The 18,556-nt window shown below is 42.1% G+C and overlaps 1 protein-coding gene across 2 annotated transcripts in view; it reads left to right on the top strand.

The window, feature by feature from the left end:
- The window catches only part of LOC122738015 (rap1 GTPase-GDP dissociation stimulator 1-like), an 84,160-nt gene that overhangs the window by 33,904 nt on the left and 31,700 nt on the right, over positions 1-18,556 (top strand). For both annotated transcript variants that reach the window (XM_043980058.1, XM_043980059.1), the window contains one exon: positions 16,897-17,019. In XM_043980058.1, coding sequence (XP_043835993.1) covers positions 16,897-17,019 — 123 coding nt within the window. The remainder of the gene's footprint in view (positions 1-16,896; positions 17,020-18,556) is intronic.

Here is an 18,556-nt window from a genome sequence, read left to right as displayed (position 1 = left end):
TGTATCTGGTGCCCAGGGTTTTCAGACACACATTTAGAAAAAATCCTCACTGGATCCAACACAGACATGCTACCTGGCTGGTTTTAATCCAGGGAGTTGGGACCATTGTTGATAAATGTCTGGCACATTATCTCAGAAAGCCTTTTTCCTTTTGTGATGGGAAAGCTGGAAACTCCATTTATCCCTATTTCGGTTTTGTGCATTTACTTCAAGTGCTTGGGGAAAAAAGCTTCCCAAAGTTCTCTCTTTAATTCTCATTCTGAGTTGTTATAGAGCAGAATTCAAAATTCATTCAGTCGCCCTTTCCCTGGCTGTCATGTAGGAAGAGGATTGACTGTCTGGTCCATTTGTATGCAACATTTCCACCCAGGAAACACAGGAGAGAAGTATCTAGTAGTAAAGGCAATTGATGAGCTTGTTCTTTAATTTCAGTCTGGCTCAAGGGTTGAGTTGCAGGGTTTTTGTGTATGTGCTTTTTGTTGTTTTTAATTTTTAATTGAAAGAAGTAATAATTGGCAGAGACAAAAGAAGACCAGTGACAATAACAGAAGCTCCCTCAATTGGGGTAATGATGGCTAAAGAAACATTTCCCATAAGGTTTTCTGTCCTCTGATTACCCAAAGGCAAATGTGGAGTTCTCAAAAAAAAATATTTCATCATTATAGAATCTGAAAATGAAGGTTTTTTAAAATAAAAGATCCATCTTGTAGGTAGTAGGAGAAAGGCCATACAGCCAATCAGGTAAAATGCTAGACTTAGAGTCAGAGAGACCTGGGCTCAAATTTAACCTCATATAATTACTAATGGTTTGGCCCTAAACATGCCATGACCTCTTTGAGCCCCATTTTTCCCCATATGTAAAATGGGGAAAATACTGGGACATACCTCAAAGTGTTGCTGTGAAGATCAAATGTATCTAAAGTGCTTTCTGATCATAAAGCACTATGAGTGAGAGCTATTATTAGGACAAAGAAGAGTAACCCTCAAAGATATGGAATAATACAAGCTCTCAGACTTGAGAGGGTTGAGATCTCTTTTTTTTAAAGACCACCTCTCCTACTCTCATGGAAACTGGAAGTGCAAGTACTTGGGCCTGATCTCACTCTAATTAGCAGGGACGTTTTTGCCAATTTGCCCCTATTTAACAGCCTCATAACATATCGTATCATTTCCCTGTCACCACCCCTGCCTTGGGAGACACCCAATTGGAAGGAAAGAAACAGGTACATATTAAGCATCTACTGTATAAAAGGTACTCTAAGTGCTTTATAAATATTACCTCATTGATCGTGGGATATAGATGTGTGATAAAATAATGGGATTTGGCAGACACCCAGGGGCCCCACCTGAAGATTGATTTGGAATTGATTGAATTGGGTGAGACTGAGAAACTGACTGAGAACCTACTTAAGATTGATAAAAACAAGACCATGCCTGGCTGACCCTGAGTAGAGTGTTGTTCTCAGAGGCTGTGGACCACAACATCAACAGGAGACCACCCTCAACCAATCGGCTTGAAGGACCTCCCCTTTTGAGGAGGGAGACAGGAAGTAGGAAGGTGAGGGTGGCTTGCTGGATCTCTCTTTCATTCGGACTTCAGCTTGGCTGCTAAGAGAGACCGAGAAAAAGAGAGGGCCTCTTTTCATCTGGGACATGGCTTAGCGGCAGAACTTCATGTGGGCTGCTAGGAAAAGGAAGGATTTCTCTCTGACTATCCCGCATAGATCTAGGTTAGGGTTTTCCATTCTCTCTCTTCACTAACTTCTAATACACTTTAACGAATACTTAAAAGCCTAAACTCTTGCTGAATTTATCAGTAATCTTAGCCAGTTTCCCCCCCCCCCAAAAAAAAAAAACTGGGAGGGCAGGTTAGGACCCACATTAGATTTTAAACATCACAGGTGTTATTATTATCCCTATTTTCCAGTTGAGGAAACTGAGGCAGAGATTAAAGTGACTTGAGCAGAATTAGACAGTAAGTGACTAGGACCAGATTTGAACTCAAGTCTTCCTGACTCTGGGCCTAGCATTCTATCCACTGTGCCACGTCTAATTGGTTTGGTCTGTTGCAGCCCAGAACTCCAGAGCCCAAGACATCTACTGGACTCAGTCACTCGGTAGCTGGGATTAGAAGTGTGTACCACCTCATTTTCACACAAGTATTTATTAAGCACTTTCTGTGTCAAGCACTGTGGACACAGAGATTTTTCATTTAAGTCCCTATCTTTAAGGAACTTATATTCCATTAGAGCCAGTTTAGCTGTGTATGGGGAAAGTGAATAATGTATACAGTTGATCAGCAAACAGCCTTGGCCTAGCCTAGAGAATGGTCCCTTTAAACAAGAAGAGTGATGTATCTCTCTATCCTCCTCTGTCAGACTTTTCTCCATCAGCTTACTAGAATTCTCTCTGTCTGCCTCTCCTCCCTCTTGTCTTTCCACTACACTACACTGAAGGATCCTACTTATGGGGAGGGGGGGTAGGAATCTTGTGATTTCCATTCTTTGAATCCCTTCTTTTCTACAATCCCTTCCCCTACCACAAGTTCAGGTTGGTATGCCTTAAAGTGTTAGGAAGAAAATGCTGCAGATATTTTACCCCAGCAAAGAAAACCATGCTTTCTTAGCCTGGGGCATGGACTATAGGAGAGAAAGCACCTGGAGAATGCTGAAGACAGTGAAAGTTAAATCCTCAAGGTTGTTTTTTAAAGGAGACCAACACTTTGGCTCTTTATTAGAATAGTGTAGTTCTATAGCACCTTATAGCTTTTCAAAGTGTAATTATATACATTGAGAGGCAAAAGACCTGAGTTCAAATCCACCTTTGATATTTACTAAGTATGTAACCCTGGAAATGTAATTTATCCTCTCATTGCTTCAAGATAACTCCCTTGGCCTTATCTGCTAAGTAATAGATGAGTTGCAACCCATGCTGATAAAAGGAGTTTCCCACACCAGGAATCTTCCCCCACCACTTCTCCTCATATACATTATTTCACTTCACTCTGACAATGAGGTAGTAAGGGCAAGTAGTATCCTTTTACCCCATAGTCGCAACCCCAAGGAAACAATATCTCTTCAACCCCATGAAACCCATTTGCTGAATTCACCCTATTTCTTTCTTTCATAATTGGTTAGCATTAGTAAGCTACCTCCATCCAAAAGGGGGTCCAGAGGTAGGTAAAATTAAATAGTAAAAATGCTCTTTGTTTTAATAAGTCCTCTGAGTAATAATTCCTATGGTTTTCCTCTAACTCTTCCCTAGCGATAACCATGGTGGTCAATTAGGGCTGAGCATTGCTGCAACATACAACACAAGACCCAGAGAATTAACCATTGGGTTAACAGTCAAAGGATCCGAGATCAATTAGTCCTACTAACCCCTATATTATAATTGAGGAAACTGAGGTTTTGAGAGTGTTGACTGACTTTTCCAAGTTTATTCCGGTAGGGAACAACTAAGATAGGATTTAAACATACATCTTTTTACTCTAAATCCATTGATCTTTCTACTGTACCATGCTGAGACAAATGGAATAGCTGCTGGGAATGCAAACCAATCAGACCCGTATACCAAGAACATATTCCATCACAATAAAGTTGAACCTGGGCATTCCTACCTACCACCCTCAGGAATTTAGTGTTTCCCAGAAGGAGGGCCCCAGACATGTCTAGATAGAGAGAATGGAAAACAGTAGCCCTAAAAGTAAGGAGGGTGGGTTTAAAGTGAAAACCTTTGAGGCCTCTACTTGTGGATTCCACTTGGGCATCCTGAGGGAGCCAAGTGGGGACTAATCAAATTGATAGAGCCTGAAAATTGTTAAGCTTGTGGGCTCAGCATCAAAGAACATCAGAGCAGGAAGGGGTCTTATTGGCATCTAGCCCAACCCCTTCATTTGAAAAGTGAAGAAATGGAGGCCTAGAGAAGGTTAAGTGGTCTGCCAAAGGTCATGTTTCCTCTGAAAAGGAGCCTTTGATAGTCCTTCCAGCTTTGAATGAGGTACTCAAAATGAAGCACCAAACTGGGCTTGTTTTCTACAGGATAAGGTCACAACACTTGAAAGAAACACCTTGGGCTAAAAAGACACTCTCATATAGCAAAGACCAGGCTGATAATTTGTAGCAAGAGAGAGCTAATCCCAAGAGTCTTGAGGTGTGGAGGAGAGAATTCTGTTTTCCAGTCATTTGAAAAAGAAAATATAAAATGTTTATTATCCTGACAAGTGCTTTCCAATGAGGCTTTCAGAGCTCTTTGTCTCAAGAATCAGCTATAAAGGGGGATTGTCCAAAATAGAGGTTCACTTAAATGCTAATTAAGCTATTGGGTTAAGGTTAAGAATTTTCCATAGAAAATTAGAATAAATCTTAGGAGTAAACATGGTTGGGGAGTAAAGGTGCTTTAAAACTGCACGAGATGACTGTAATAAATGTTCTCTCCTACCAAATCAGTAATTCTCTAGAGGGATACTCGGTGTCTTTTCTGAAAGAGTATTTAAATTTATGCTTACACTACCTCCATCCTCCTTTGGAAGCAAAATTGCAACAGTGATTTTAAAGTATTGATTTCATGTGAATTTTACCTCCTTTGAAGGGTCTATGGGTACGTAATATTTAAATATGACAAAACTCAAGTTTGAGAAGATCTGATTTCTTGCTGACTTTATGTGGTTCTGATTGTTTGGACTTCTCTGTGGATTTGTGGAAAAGATGTTGCTGAACAAACAGAGCTTAAAGATAATTTAATTCTCATTGCCACTGAATGGAGTCACTAAAGGTGGCATGCTTAGGAACACATATCAATAAAATTATTTTTAAAGGATCACTAAAAAGAGTCCTGAAGTTGTTGAAAAGAAAATGTAGACTATAAAATCACCTAGAAACTACATTTTTGAGGGCATGGTGGGTTGTGGTGAAGAGACCACGATACAAAGATAATAGCTTGGCTCTGGTCCTCCATTAACTCTGAAATGGGAAATCTTGAGCTAAATCATCTGCTGATATTCATGGTAATGAAGATATCATTTAGAAGTAAACCCTTTTCTTAAATATTGAAAAACAGATAACATATTACATAGATATAGTCTAAGAAAAGAAAGGCCAGAGCCAATGGAATCACTTAAAAATGCACAGAAGAAAGCAAAAGGAACTTGAACGGGGCCTAGACAACCAGCACAGTATTGGAAATACCATGTTAAATAGGATGGATATATGCTTTCAATTATATAGCTATGTTCATAGAGTGATTAAAGAATAAAGATAATGACCTGTGATACCTCTAGGGGATCTAGGCAGTAACAGACAATGTCCCCTTTCTCTCAACCCATCAGTTCGGATAATGTGATTTGGCTCCAAGGAGGTAGCCCACCTGGAAACAATACTGACAGTAAGAGCACCTCCCTCTCTCAGGGCTGTGGTGAGGGTGAAATGAAGGCAATATTTGTAAAGCGTTTTTTGTTTTTTGGTGAGGCAATTGGGGTTAAGTGACTTGCCCAGAGTCACACAGCTAGTAAGTGTTAAGTGTCTGAAGCCAGATTTGAACTCAGGTCCTCCTGACTCCAGGGCCGGTGCTCTATCCACTGTGCCACCTAGCTGCCCCTGTAAAGCGTTTTGCAAGTACCATATAAATGCCACTTACATGCATTATATTATAATAATATAAGTAATATTACATAATAATAATTTTTAATCTTGGTAGAAAAGGTGATCAATGAAGAGTACATCTCCAAAGATCTATCAGAGCTATCCATTCGGGGCCTTCGGGGCCTCAAACTTCTCCTTAGCTTGGAAAGGGAATAAACAAATCCATAGAATGTCAGAACTGGAAGGGGTCGGGGCAGCTAGGTGGAGGGGGCAGCTAGGTGGCGCAGTGGATAAAGCACCGTCCCTGGATTCAGGAGTACCTGAGTTCAAATCCGGCCTCAGACACTTGACACTTACTAGCTGTGTGACCCTGGGCAAGTCACTTAACCCTCATTGCCCCACCAAAAAAAAAAAAGAACTGGAAGGGGTCCTTAGAGATCTTAGCATCTTCATTTTTACAGATGAGGAAACTGAGACCCTGAAAAGTTAAATGACTTGCCCAGGGTCACCGAATGAGTGGATAGCAGATCCTAGACTGGGATTCCTGGCTCCAGTTAGAGGAAATGCAGATACCCAGATGTCTTTGAAGAGTCCATAGAATGAGATCTTGTCTGAGGACTAATTACTTGGTGCTAATTGCAACTCTGCCAGTGTTTTATCAGTGGAGACAGTGGGCTATTTTACCTGTCAGCTCTGGGAGGTGATAGTTGCATCTTCTTTTCTTCCAGAACAAGGGGCAGGAACTGGTTACCATAGAGATGGCCCTCCGCTTGAAGGTTGTACCAGAATTCTTTTGTGAAACCCTGAAGTGTCTGACAGGCCTTTAAATAAAACCACTCATCATATTTTCCAAACTTTCTCCTCCTGCCACATTTCATTTATCCTTCCCAATGTGGACATGGAGGCTCGTTGCTTTGAGGTATTTTCAAAATTCCTTTTCATGTGCCTCTCCAAGTAGCACTTCTCAAATCCCTGGTTCATCAGAGATGGTCTTAGAAAGCACTCCTCGTTCTTCCCTTCTCTGTGTTTGGTCTTGCTGTCCTAGCACATTTTTATAATTACAAGCTACTTAGGGAGGTCACAGCACTCCCCAGCAGGAATTTTAAAAACCTACAAAATAGCTACTGAGGAGGGTGCTCGATCTAGATTTTTACTTATTTTGTCTTTCCATGTGTAGAAAGTATAGAAAATGAAGCTTCCTTGTCAGACAGCCAGAGTACAGAAAATAATAACAATACAAACAAGGATATGTATTTGCAAAGCACTTTAAGGCTTACGCAGTGCTCATTTTGTAACTCATTTTATGTTCTCAACAACCCCAGAGAAGTAGGTGCTCTTATTGTCAGCATTTTATAGTTGAGGTTCTTAAAGTTTACTTCTTTTTTTTTTTTTTTTAGTGAGGCAATTGGGGTTAAGTGACTTGCCCAGGGTCACACAGCTAGTAAGTGTTAAGCGTCTGAGGCCGGATTTGAACTCAGGTACTCCTGACTCCAGGGCCGGTGCTCTATCCACTGCACCACCTAGCTGCCCCTGAGGTTCTTAAAGTTTAAGGGAAACATTTCTGCTATCTATCTGAGGCTGCATTTGAACTTAGGACTTCTTGACTCCAGCCTGCATCACCAGGCACCAAGGAAAATTCTTGCACTGGTCACTAGGATACCTGTGTTACAGAACTAAATCTTCTACCAAATAGCAGCAAGAACTTGGATAAGTCACTTATATGCCCTGGTTGTTGTACACTTGTTTCAGTCATGTCTGACTCTCCATGACCCCATTTGGGGTTTTCTTGGCAAAGATACTGGAGTAGTATGTCATTTCCTTCTCCATCTCATTTTACAGATGAGGAAACTGAGGCAAACAAGGCAAAGTGACTTTCCCAAGGTCATACAACTACTAGTGAGTGACTGAGGCCATACTTAAAACTCAGGTCTACCTGACTCCAGGCGGGGTACTCTATCCATTGTGGCACCTAGCTGCCTCTCCCATACCCTGGGCCTCAGTTAAATAAGTGGGATGGATTCAGTGATCTTTAAGGTCCCTTCAATCTCTAGTTCACTTAAATGGTAAAGGAGTATTTTTTTAGGATCCTCTAAGATGGCTAATAAGCATCTAGGCAGTCTGGACATTTGAATATGTCTCAATAAATAAGAGAATTGTATGGGAAAGAGGAGAGGATGAAGACTAGGAAGTAGAAGACCCAAGTTAAATACCAGGTTTGCACTGACTCTGTGTGACCTTGAACAGGTCACCTAACTTCTCTAAGGTTCCGTTTTCTCATTTACAAAATGATAGAGAGACTGCTATAGACTAAATTCTCTCAGCTTCCTGCCAACATTAAATATCGATGATGCTCAAAATGCAATACTAACTGTGAGGTCAGGAGAGAACATTATATTAAAGAAAGCTCACCAAGCACACCACCCTGTGGAGGCTAGGGGTGACTATTCTATTTTTCTTTAGATAGAAATCTGACATGCCTAGAGTTAGATCTGAGGCCCTGTCAAATTTCTTCCATATCATCATGGCTGAGTACAGAGCTGCTTTATTTCCACAAGGAATAGTGTTCCCATTAAGTACTTTGATAAATATCTTTTGTTTTGATATTGAAAATCAAAAATCAGAATTCAAAAATGAAATATTGAAAATCTGTGATTTTCAAGGTACTGAGCTAAACACTGACACTTCTTCCTCTGGGAGCTTACAATAGAAATAAGGAGAACTTAACATTTACATGACAAAAGGCATAAGGCAAGTCAATTATCCAAGGGAAGTAGCAAGGTATTCTATATGACAAGGACCAAATGGATATTATGGACAACAAAGTACAGCAGAAGCTCAGAGGAAAAAGATATAAAGTGTCTTAAATGACAGAACTATATAGCAGATTTAGAGTTAGAAGAGTTTTGTCTAACTTTGTTTTGGAGATGTAGAAACTGAGGCCCATCGAGGTTAAGTGACTCAAGGTCAGACAAATAGCAGAGGCTGTATTTGAACTATAGTCTTCTACTCCAAAACCAGCACCCAGTGGTGAGGAAAGGTTTCGTGGAGAAAATATTAGTAATATTTATTATTTTAAAAATATTTAAATAATTAATAAAATAATTATTTTAAAATATTTACTCCACTTGCTCACCTCTAATTCACTTTAAAAATCTGTGATCTGGGGGCAGCTAGGTGGCGCAGTGGATGGAGCGCCAGCCCTGGATTCAGGAGTTCCTGAGTTCAGGTCCGGCCTCAGACACTTGACACTTACTGGCTGTGTGACCCTGGGCAAGTCACTTAACCCCATTGCCCCATAAAAAAAAAAAAAAAAATCTGTGATCTGCCTTCCAACCACATCATGCAACTTAAATTTCCCTTTCCAACATTGTTTTCTTAATTGTGCAATCTCATGCTTTCGGTACTCTTCCTTTTTGACATCTCTGCAGCATCTGACACTATTGGTTACCTTCTCCTCCTGCATAACTCTCTTCTTTCTAGGTTTTCAGGACACTGTTCTCTCGCTCTCTCTCGCTCTGCCCCTCTCCCTCTCCCTCCCCCTCCCCCCCCCACTACTCCTTCTTACTCTCCTTTGCTGGTTCTTCTTCCATGTCACACTCACTGTGAGTGTCCCCAAGACACTAGGCCCTCTTCTCTTTTCCCTCCATTACTATCTCACTTGAAGTTCTCATCAACTCCCAAGAGTTCAATAATCATCTCTATGCAGATGCTTCCCAGGTATACATATACCAACCCTAGTCTCTTTCCTAAGCTACAACCATGAATCACCAGCTGCCTTAGGCATATCGAACTCAACATGTCCAAAACAGAGCTCATTATCTTTCCTTTCAAACACTCCCCTCTTCCAACTTTTCTGTTATTGTGGAGGGTACCACCATCCTTCCAGTCATCTATGCCCACAATCTCAAGGAATCCTTGAACTCATTTCAAATATCCAATCTGCTGCCAAATCTTGTCATTTCTATCTTCATAATATCTCTTATATGCATCCCCTTCCCTGCATCTACCCAGCCCCTACCCGATAGGATTCACACCATCAGGACTTCTTGTTTTATGTAGGCTATTACAATCATCTTCTATTGATCTCTTGGTCTTGTGTCTCTTTTCACTCCAGTCCATCCTATACTTAGCCACCAACATAATTTTTCTAAAGTATAGGTCTGACTATGTCACTGCCCTCCCAATACAGTGATTTCCAGGGGCTCTTTCTTACCTCTAGGATCAAATCTCAACTGCTGTTTGGTATTTAAAGCTTTGCCCACCTTCATACAATGGCCCATTCCCACCTTGGCAACTTCCTTACACCTCACTCCCCTCCATGTACTCCACCCAGCTACTGTGGCCTAGTCTCTGTTCCTTGAACATGACAATTCTATCTCCCATCACCATGACCTTGCTATGGATGGCCCACTGCCCCTTGCCCAGAATGCTTTGCTCTCTTCCCTCTGCCTCTTAGTTTCTCCACCTTCCTTAAAGACATAGATCAAATCCCATCTTTTTCAAGAAGTCTTTCCCAGTGCCCCTAGCTCCTAGTCCCTTCCCCTCTCAGATTTCCTTCTGCCTACTTTGTATCAATCTTGTCTTTACATCATCATGTAGATGCTGGCTTCTCATTCAAATACAAGATGCTTGAGGGCCAGGACTGTTTGGGTTTTTACCTTCTTCATATCCCCATGTTAAGCACAGTGTCTGCCACATAGAAAGGCCTAATAAATGATTATTGATGGCTTCAAAGTTTCCAAAGTACTTTACATGAATCCATGCCTCACAACAATCCCTGTAAGTTAAGTAGTATAGATATTTTGTACCCTATTTTGTTGTTATTATTCAGTCTCATTTCAGTCATGTCTAGCTCTTTGTGACCCCATTTGGGCTTTTCTTAGCAAAGATACTAGAGTAGTTTGCCATTTCCTTTCCCACCACATTTTACATATGAGAAAACTGAGGGAAACAGTTAAATTACTTGGCCAAGGTCAAACAGTCTGAGGCCTGATTTGAATTCAGCTTTTCCTGACTAGGGGCCCAGATCTCTATCTAGTGAGGCATCTAACTGCCTAGATGACCTATTTTACAGAAAAAAAAAAGACACAGACACTCCATATTTTGCAGCAACAAAGTTTTGCATTTGTAGACATGTAGAGCAGCAATCAGCTAGCGGGGATGATCCTAGGTCATCCTGATTTCAAGTACCCCACACTATCCACTACACAAAATAAACCTTGCAGTATGGTCATGATCAGCTAGTTCGCTTTTTCTATTCTCACCTTTTTTTTCTTTCTTTTTTGGGCAGGTGGGAATAAAGTATCAAGAGATCTGAACCTTGTATTTCCTTGGTATAGTGAGCTCCCTGATTAGAAACTCTCCCTACAAAAGCAACTGTTCTGCTACTTTATTGTCTTTGAGAGTTGTCAGGGAGATAGGAGAGGGAGGGAATAAACATTTACCTAGTGCCTACTATGTGCCACACACTGTGCTTAAGCATTTGGGGCACTAAGAGGGTAAGTGATTTGCCTACAGTCAACTAACCAAGAGGTATCAAAGGTAAGACCAGGACCCAAGGCATCCAAAGTCAGCTCTTGATGACACTCCACCACTGCCTCTGTTCCTGCCTAATCTTAAGTAAAGGTGTTATCTAAGGTTGCTGTTTCAGACAAGATTTCTAAATCCTCATCACAGACCACTAAACAGGTGGCTGCTTGGCTAACACAAGAGCACTCCCACCCACACCCACCTTCAACAATCCACATAGATCAGGACACAGGTAACAGACAATCTACTTCTAAAGCAACAACCAAGGATAACCCCAGGTAGAGTGCATAAAACATATACCCAGACAAGCGAGTCTTGCAGATATGCTAGACACTCCCACTAAAATTACAGCTTACCTTGAGTACTATAAAACCTCACAAAACTGAGATGAGCCAACATCTGAAAATGAAAACCAGCGTTTGGTGAGACCCATCTACTGATTCTTATCCTCCCTACCCTGAAGTGAATAGGAGAGATAGTGATCCTCTAGGCTCAGCTGAAAGGTTTTCCAAGCCATTCTGAAACCAGCCCCAACCCAGAAACTTAATGCCTTATGGGCTGCAGCTGTGAAGGTAGTCTCACCTCCAAATGAAGGCAAGTGATTGATTAGCCAAGCTATGAGAGCGCACATGAATCCTCCAAGCTTCCAATTCTGCATCAGTAGTAGAAGTGTTGACAAGGCAATATTTAGATCAGTAGAGGGAAAAAAATGTTCCAGGCATGAGTGAAGGAAGAAATTTCACCTGTGCTCCTGTTGAATTTCAAAAGAACTAATGACCTGTCATGTCAATCTTCTATTCAATACTACCATTCAGTCGATTTCCCCCTTGGCTCTATTTCATCCTTGTGTCTTCCCAAAATGCAGTGTACTTTCCTAGCCACCACTCCCTTCTGTGGATAGTCTCCCCTTTTTAGAATGTAAACTCCTTGAGATCAGGGACTATCTCTTGTATGTGTACCCCCCATCACTTAGCAATGTGCTTGGCACGTGGGCAGCATTTCATAAACGTTTCATTTATTCAATTCAACACAGATTCCCAGGTTATGTTGTCTAGCCCTTTTCAAATGTCACGGAGAATACAAAGAAAGTTTAAGGTGCTGTTTCAGGGAGTTTCTAATTATGTGAGACCATTTTAGTTATGGGGGAAAAACATTGGACAAAATAAGAAGACCCCAGTTCAAGTTGTAACTTTATCATCCACAAATTACTGTGTTCTTGGGCAAGCCACCTAACCATTCTGAGCCTCAGTATCCCTATCTATAAAATGAGGATAATGATGCGTGTCCTAGCTACCTCTCACAGTACTGTTGTAAGGATATAATGAGAAAATATATGTAAAACATTTTGTAGCCATAATATGAGATATGACCCTTCCCCCTAAAATAATTAATGAATTAATACCATGATGTAAATGTAAGATGGTATGATTGGAGCAATATCCTAAGCCTGCCTTCTCTTAAATTAGACTAGCTTTTTCTTAAAAGGTCCTGTAGGGGGCAGCCAGGTGGTGGAGTGGATGAAGCACCGGCCCTGGATTCAGGAGGACCTGAGTTCAAATCCAGCCTCAGACCCTTGACATTTACTAGCTGTGTGACCCTGGGCAACCAACTCACTTAACCCTCACTGCCCAGAAAAAAAAAAAAAGTCCTGTAACATTTTCTCAAGATTTGGTTGGCTCAGGGCACCAAAGGCTCAGTTTGTTCATGTCACTTTCTCTTCACTTGAATATGAAGCAGCCACTGGGGGTTCTAGGAGTTCTCTGATGCCTGGTTGGTGGATCAGGATGGGTAACTCAGGCAAGGGAGCTTCACTCAGCTGAATCAACTCAAGGTGTCCTAAGCTCTCTTATCTTTGTTGAATATCTCCCTAGTATGGATGGAACAGAGTCAGGAAGTCAGAGGTTCTTCTCTCTTTTGCACAGTATCTGTCCTGTCTTTAGTTCATGCAGCTACAGTCTCCCAGGCAGGGCCATGACCAGGACAGGAAAACTGGAGCTTTGTCCCAGGATACTCAATTTAGGGGGCACCAAAATTAAACATCACTGATGCCACTTGCAGTCCTTCAGCAGCGTAATACAAGAGAACTTGCCACCTAGTTAGCAAGAATGCTAATTCATGAAAATAGGAACCTATTAAAATAGAAAGCAGACTTCAATGAGATTATCTCCAATCATTGTCCTTTCTCTCCTATCCTCTCTTCCAAGAGGAAGTTTCCCCTTCAGTGGCACCCAGTGTACCCAGGTATCTTTCCCCTTTTCCCAAAGGACAGTGGCTTGCCACTCACCACCCCATTTGAAGGAGATACTCCTGCCACCTACCCTAAACATGTTTTGTGGTACTGGCCTATGACACAACAATTCCTAGTTCAATTCAAACATTTATTTAAGTGCTAAGTGGCACAGTAGATAGAGAATGCTAGGCCTGGAGTTAGGAAGGCTCATGTTTCTGAGTTCAAATCCAGCCTCAGACACTTACTAGCTGTGTGACCTTGGGCAAGTCTCTTAACTGTTTGCCTCAGTTTCCTCATTTGTAAAATGACCTGGATAAGGAAATGGCAAACCACTCTAGAATCTTTGCCAAAAAAAGCCCAAAATGATTTCACAAAGAGCCAAACACAACTGAAACAACAGCAATACACTCTCTCTATAAGATAGAGCTGGGTATAATATATAGAAAAGCACCCTCTGGGTCAGAAACACAAGGGTTCAAGTCCCATCTCTGACTCATACTGACCCTGGCCAAGTCACTTAGCTTCTTGGTATACCTTGCAACTCTTAAGACCATAAATTGTCAAACAGGTGTCAATCTACATTAGTAGAGTCCTCTCATTAGAAGTTCAACAAAGCAAAGAAATAACAGGTCCAATACAAAAAAAAAAAAAAAGTGATAGGCACTAGGGTCCCAAAGGGGGAAGGGGGAAGAAATTGTGTCTGTCTTCAGAGGTTACATTCCACTGCTTCCATGACTTCCCCCCCAACCCCACATAGGAAGGCTACTGGGCTTACCTTCTGAGAGAAACAAAGGGGAGTGTACACCAAGATTTCCAATGTAGGGCATTCTTTTTAAAAGTGTTTGCCATCAGCAACCTGCCCTCCAGTAATAGGGTCTACCACTCCTTTTCGGACCATATTGTACCCTTGGATGACACCAGGGCAACTGAGAAGTCAAGATAATATATTCTAATTACGGGATGTCATGAAACTGAGCAGGAAAATCACTCCATATTTTGTAGCAACAAAGACAATCTGTTGATACCAGTAGAGGTGAAACCTATAATCATCCCCGCTAGCTGATTGCTGCACTACATGTCTACAAATGCAAAACTAATTATGGCTGTGGCTTTGTTGTCACAGTTAACAAAGAAAAGCGATTAAAAAAAAAGTCTTTGTCTATTTTTAGGACACAAATGCAACTCCCCGCCCCGCCCAATACTGACCTGTGGAAGTCTTAGTCTGACACCAGGTTTTAAGTAACAACTCCCCAAGCAGGCAGTCTTCAGAGTCAGATAATGAGAGATTTCTTTTTATCATTTGTTTTGTTTTGCTTTGCTTTTTTTCTGCTGGTTTGAAAGGTATTTGTGATATATCCAGCTGCAAAACCTTGACCCAGAGCACCTGAAGGGAAATCTGACAGAGATTTCCAGAATGGAAGGTTTGGGTTTATGGCAAATCTTCCCAATCAAACCGCCTTGCATAATGTGCCCACCTGTGCCTCTGATCCCCCAAACCCTAGGTTGTCCAGTAAATAAAGTCCTGGAATTGGACTCAGGAAGACTTCTGTTCAAATTCAGTCTCAGGAACTTCTTAGCAAATCACTTAACCTGTCTGCCTCAGTTTCCTCAACTGTTAAATGTTAATAATAATAATAATAATAGCACCTACCTCACAGCGTTGTTGTGAAGATCAAATGAGATAATATTTGTAAAGTGCTCATCACAGTGCCTGGCACATAGTAGTCACTTAATAAATGTTTATATTTAACCCTTTTCCTTCTGTGATAATATTTTACTGACTTGGGGGGACTAATCTAACTGGAGGACTAATCTGGGGACTATTGACTGGTTGGCTATCTGACTGCTATTAATTTAATATGGGCCATTTAAAAATTTCTCCACACTGCTCCCAAATTGACAAGCAAAAGATTAAGAAGCTTCTTCATTAAATAATCAAAGCAGAATTTATTTATAAAAGTAAATGTGGGGCAGCTAGGTGGCACAGTGGATAGAGCACCGGCCCTGGAGTCAGGAGTACCTGGGTTCAAATTTGGCCTCAGACACTTAACACTTACTAGCTGTGTGACCCTGGGCAAGTCACTTAACCCCAATTGCCTCACTAAAAAAAAAAAAAAGTAAATGTAAGTGATAAGGGTTAAGAAATGCAAATAATACAACCTTTCTCTGCTTTTAATACAAAAAGGGCCATTGCCACCTCTTGCCTTAGGGTATGCTCCAGCTTTCTCCAACTTTCTTCTTCACTCCAGCTCCCCTGTGCTGACTGCCCCCACTGGATAGCCCCCTGCTTCACTCTTTAACTTCTTTCTCACTACCGTAGTGATGAACCCCTGAAAAGCCCCTTACTCCGTACAGCTCCTTCCTCTGTCTGTCTCCTCTCTTACTCTTGTCAGCCAAAGCTCGTTCTCGCTTTCTCCAACCTCTGTACAATCCTTCTGTTCTCTTAATCTGGGGGCAGCTAGGTGGTGCAGTAGATAGAGCACCGGCCCTGGATTCAGGAGGACCTGAGTTCAAATCTAGCCTCAGACGCTTAACATTTAACTAGCTGTGTGCCCCTGGGCAAGTCACTTAACTCCAATTGCCTCAAAAATAAAATAAAATTTAAAAAAGCATTAAAAAAAAATCTTCTGGCCTCCCTCTCAGTGTCTCTAGCATCCCATTCTCACTGACCTCTCAGCGTCTCTAGTCTCCAGAGTTCTCTTAATCTTTCAGCCCCGCTTTCACTGTCTTCTCCAACCTCCCTTTCTCCCACTTCTCTATCCTCCGGCGTCCTGTCTGTTCTCTCAATCTTCTGGCTTCTTTGCGTCCTCCTAGTCTTCCGGCGTTCCCCCCCCTCCCCTTTACTGTCTCGCTAGCTCCTGTATATATGTTCCTTCTCTCCCCTCAAACCTCAGGCTCTCTGCACCCCCTCACATGCCAAGCTAATCCGCCAGCCACACTAGGGCTGTGTCCAGCGGGGCTTGAGGGGCCCGTGCCCCCTGCTGCATGCCTGGGACCTCCGCAGGGGGTATGCTAGTGCCTGGCAGGACAAGCCTGGGATCTCTGGGGCAGCTCCCCTCAGGGCATAGGGAGCTGGGGCTTCTTTTCTCCCCCCTCCCCCAGCCCTCTGACCTGGCATCCTGAAAAGCCCACAGGGCTTTTTTGGCTCAGCTGAAGTGGAGGAGGGGGGGGGGGGCACCAGCCCCTTACAAAGAAAAAACCTGAGGGCCTAAGGCTTTTTAATTTCAGCCCAAAGGCAGGGTCCCCAAATCAAAATAAATTCCCACACTTCCCAATCTCATTCTAACATCTAGTTGTCAGAAACCCTAAAAAGCAATGATGGCCTGAACAGCAAGGTTGTATGGTGCATTAGAAAAAACACTGTACTAAAAAAACCCTAAATACGAAGGTTCAGGTTTTGATTACACCACCAACCAGTTGTGTGACCTTGGGCAAGACACTCAAACTCTCTGGGACTCAGTTTCCCCATCTATAAAAAAGAAGAGGTTGTATTAAATGGCTTCTGAGGTCCCTTTCAGCCTAGAGAGTCTGTCATCATTAACCATCTTCTTCTTGCAGAACAATTATCAGGGAACCTTCTCCAAGCCAGTGGGATTTTCACAACATTGGGCCAGATTCTGACAAGTCATCCACGATGTGCAGTGCCCGCAGCACAAGTCCTGGCAGAGTTAGCTAAGAATGGTAAGTGCCTTGCCCACGTAGGATATGATGGGGTACCTGAGCCTATCTCATAAATCAGAACATTCCCTCTGGTGAGCCCAGTATGGGAGCGAATGGATCCTGGTTTTCTCAGGGCGGGGCACCCACAAGGACACCAAGCAGCACAGCACAGGCTGGCTAATGGAAAAACTGACCCTTATAGACTAATCTAGGCTGGGGGGGCGGGGGGGGGGGGGGGAGGGAATAGGCAGTCTGGGAAGTCTGATCATCCTCCCAGTGCTAGAAGAATATAAGGTCCTTAAGTGCAGGACCAGATTCACTTTTGTTTTTGCACTTTCAGTGCCTAGAACAGTACCTGTCGCATTGTACTTAATAAATACTTATTGACTGAATATAAATCAGTTAAAGTACGACAAGCCTCCCAGCAGGGAAGGTAGGACCATTACAGGAATAATCAGAATACGAGGTAGAATGTGATGCGATGGATAGAGCATGGGGCTTAGAGTTAGAAAGACTTTTCTTTGAATCCTACCTCAGACACTTAATTTTAGGCATCATGACTCCTCTAAGCCTCAATTTCCTCATCTTTAAAATGAGAAAAAGAAGGGGCATCTAGGTGGCGCATCGAATAATGCACCGGCCCTGGATTCTGGAGGACCTGAGTTCAAATTTTATCTCAGACACTTAACACTTATTAGCTGTGTGACCCTGGGCAAGTCACTTAACCCCAATTGCCTCACCAAAAAAAAAAAAAAAACCGAGAAGAAGAATATAAATAGCAACACCCACATCTACTCTACATGGCTGCTGTGAGGATCAAATGAAATAGCGTTTGTAAAGTGTTTTGTAATTACAGCAATATATAAATGCTATTATTGTCATGAGGGCCTTTAGAGAAATAGGAGCAAAATGCCACAGGGATCCAGAGGAAAAAGGGATCATTTCTAGATTGGGGGAGGGGGGCAAATCAAGGAAATGCTTCATAGAGGCAGTAACATTTGAGATGGACTCTGGGAATTGGGTCAGATTTTCCAAGGCAGAGATGGGGGTCAGGAATTCTGGACGTAGGGAAGGACAAAAGCAAAGACATAGAGGTAGTGAAATGTGAGGAACGTTCAGAAAAATGACAAATATACTCATTTGGTTGGACGGTAGGGTATTTGTAGAGAAGGAATGAAGAAATGTGGCTGAATTAGTGGATGGGGTTAGGTCATAGAGGGCCTCAAATGTCAGTCTTTCTGGATTCCATAGGACCTGGCTTAGCTGGCATGATTCTATGTGTGTTTTGCCATTAGTTAGGAAAAAATTGGGACCAAAATATATAATCAAAGATCATCTCATGACAGGAAGCAGTGAAAACACGGGCAGAGAAGGTTTTTTTTTTTTTTTTTTTTTTTTTTTTTTTTTATCTATCACCAATTCCAGGAATCTCCCCAGAGCTTAGATTAGGGTGGGGTTTCCCTTTAAGAACTGCCAGCTAAGTATGCCAAAGCACTCCAGAAATCCTGCCTTCTTAGCAATTTCCCAGAAGTAGAACCCAGCCGTGGCCACTGGATAG

Source organism: Dromiciops gliroides, chromosome 2, assembly GCF_019393635.1.
Source record: "Dromiciops gliroides isolate mDroGli1 chromosome 2, mDroGli1.pri, whole genome shotgun sequence".
Taxonomy (NCBI): Eukaryota; Metazoa; Chordata; class Mammalia; order Microbiotheria; family Microbiotheriidae; genus Dromiciops; species Dromiciops gliroides.
This window is presented reverse-complemented; position numbering and strand designations above follow the sequence as displayed.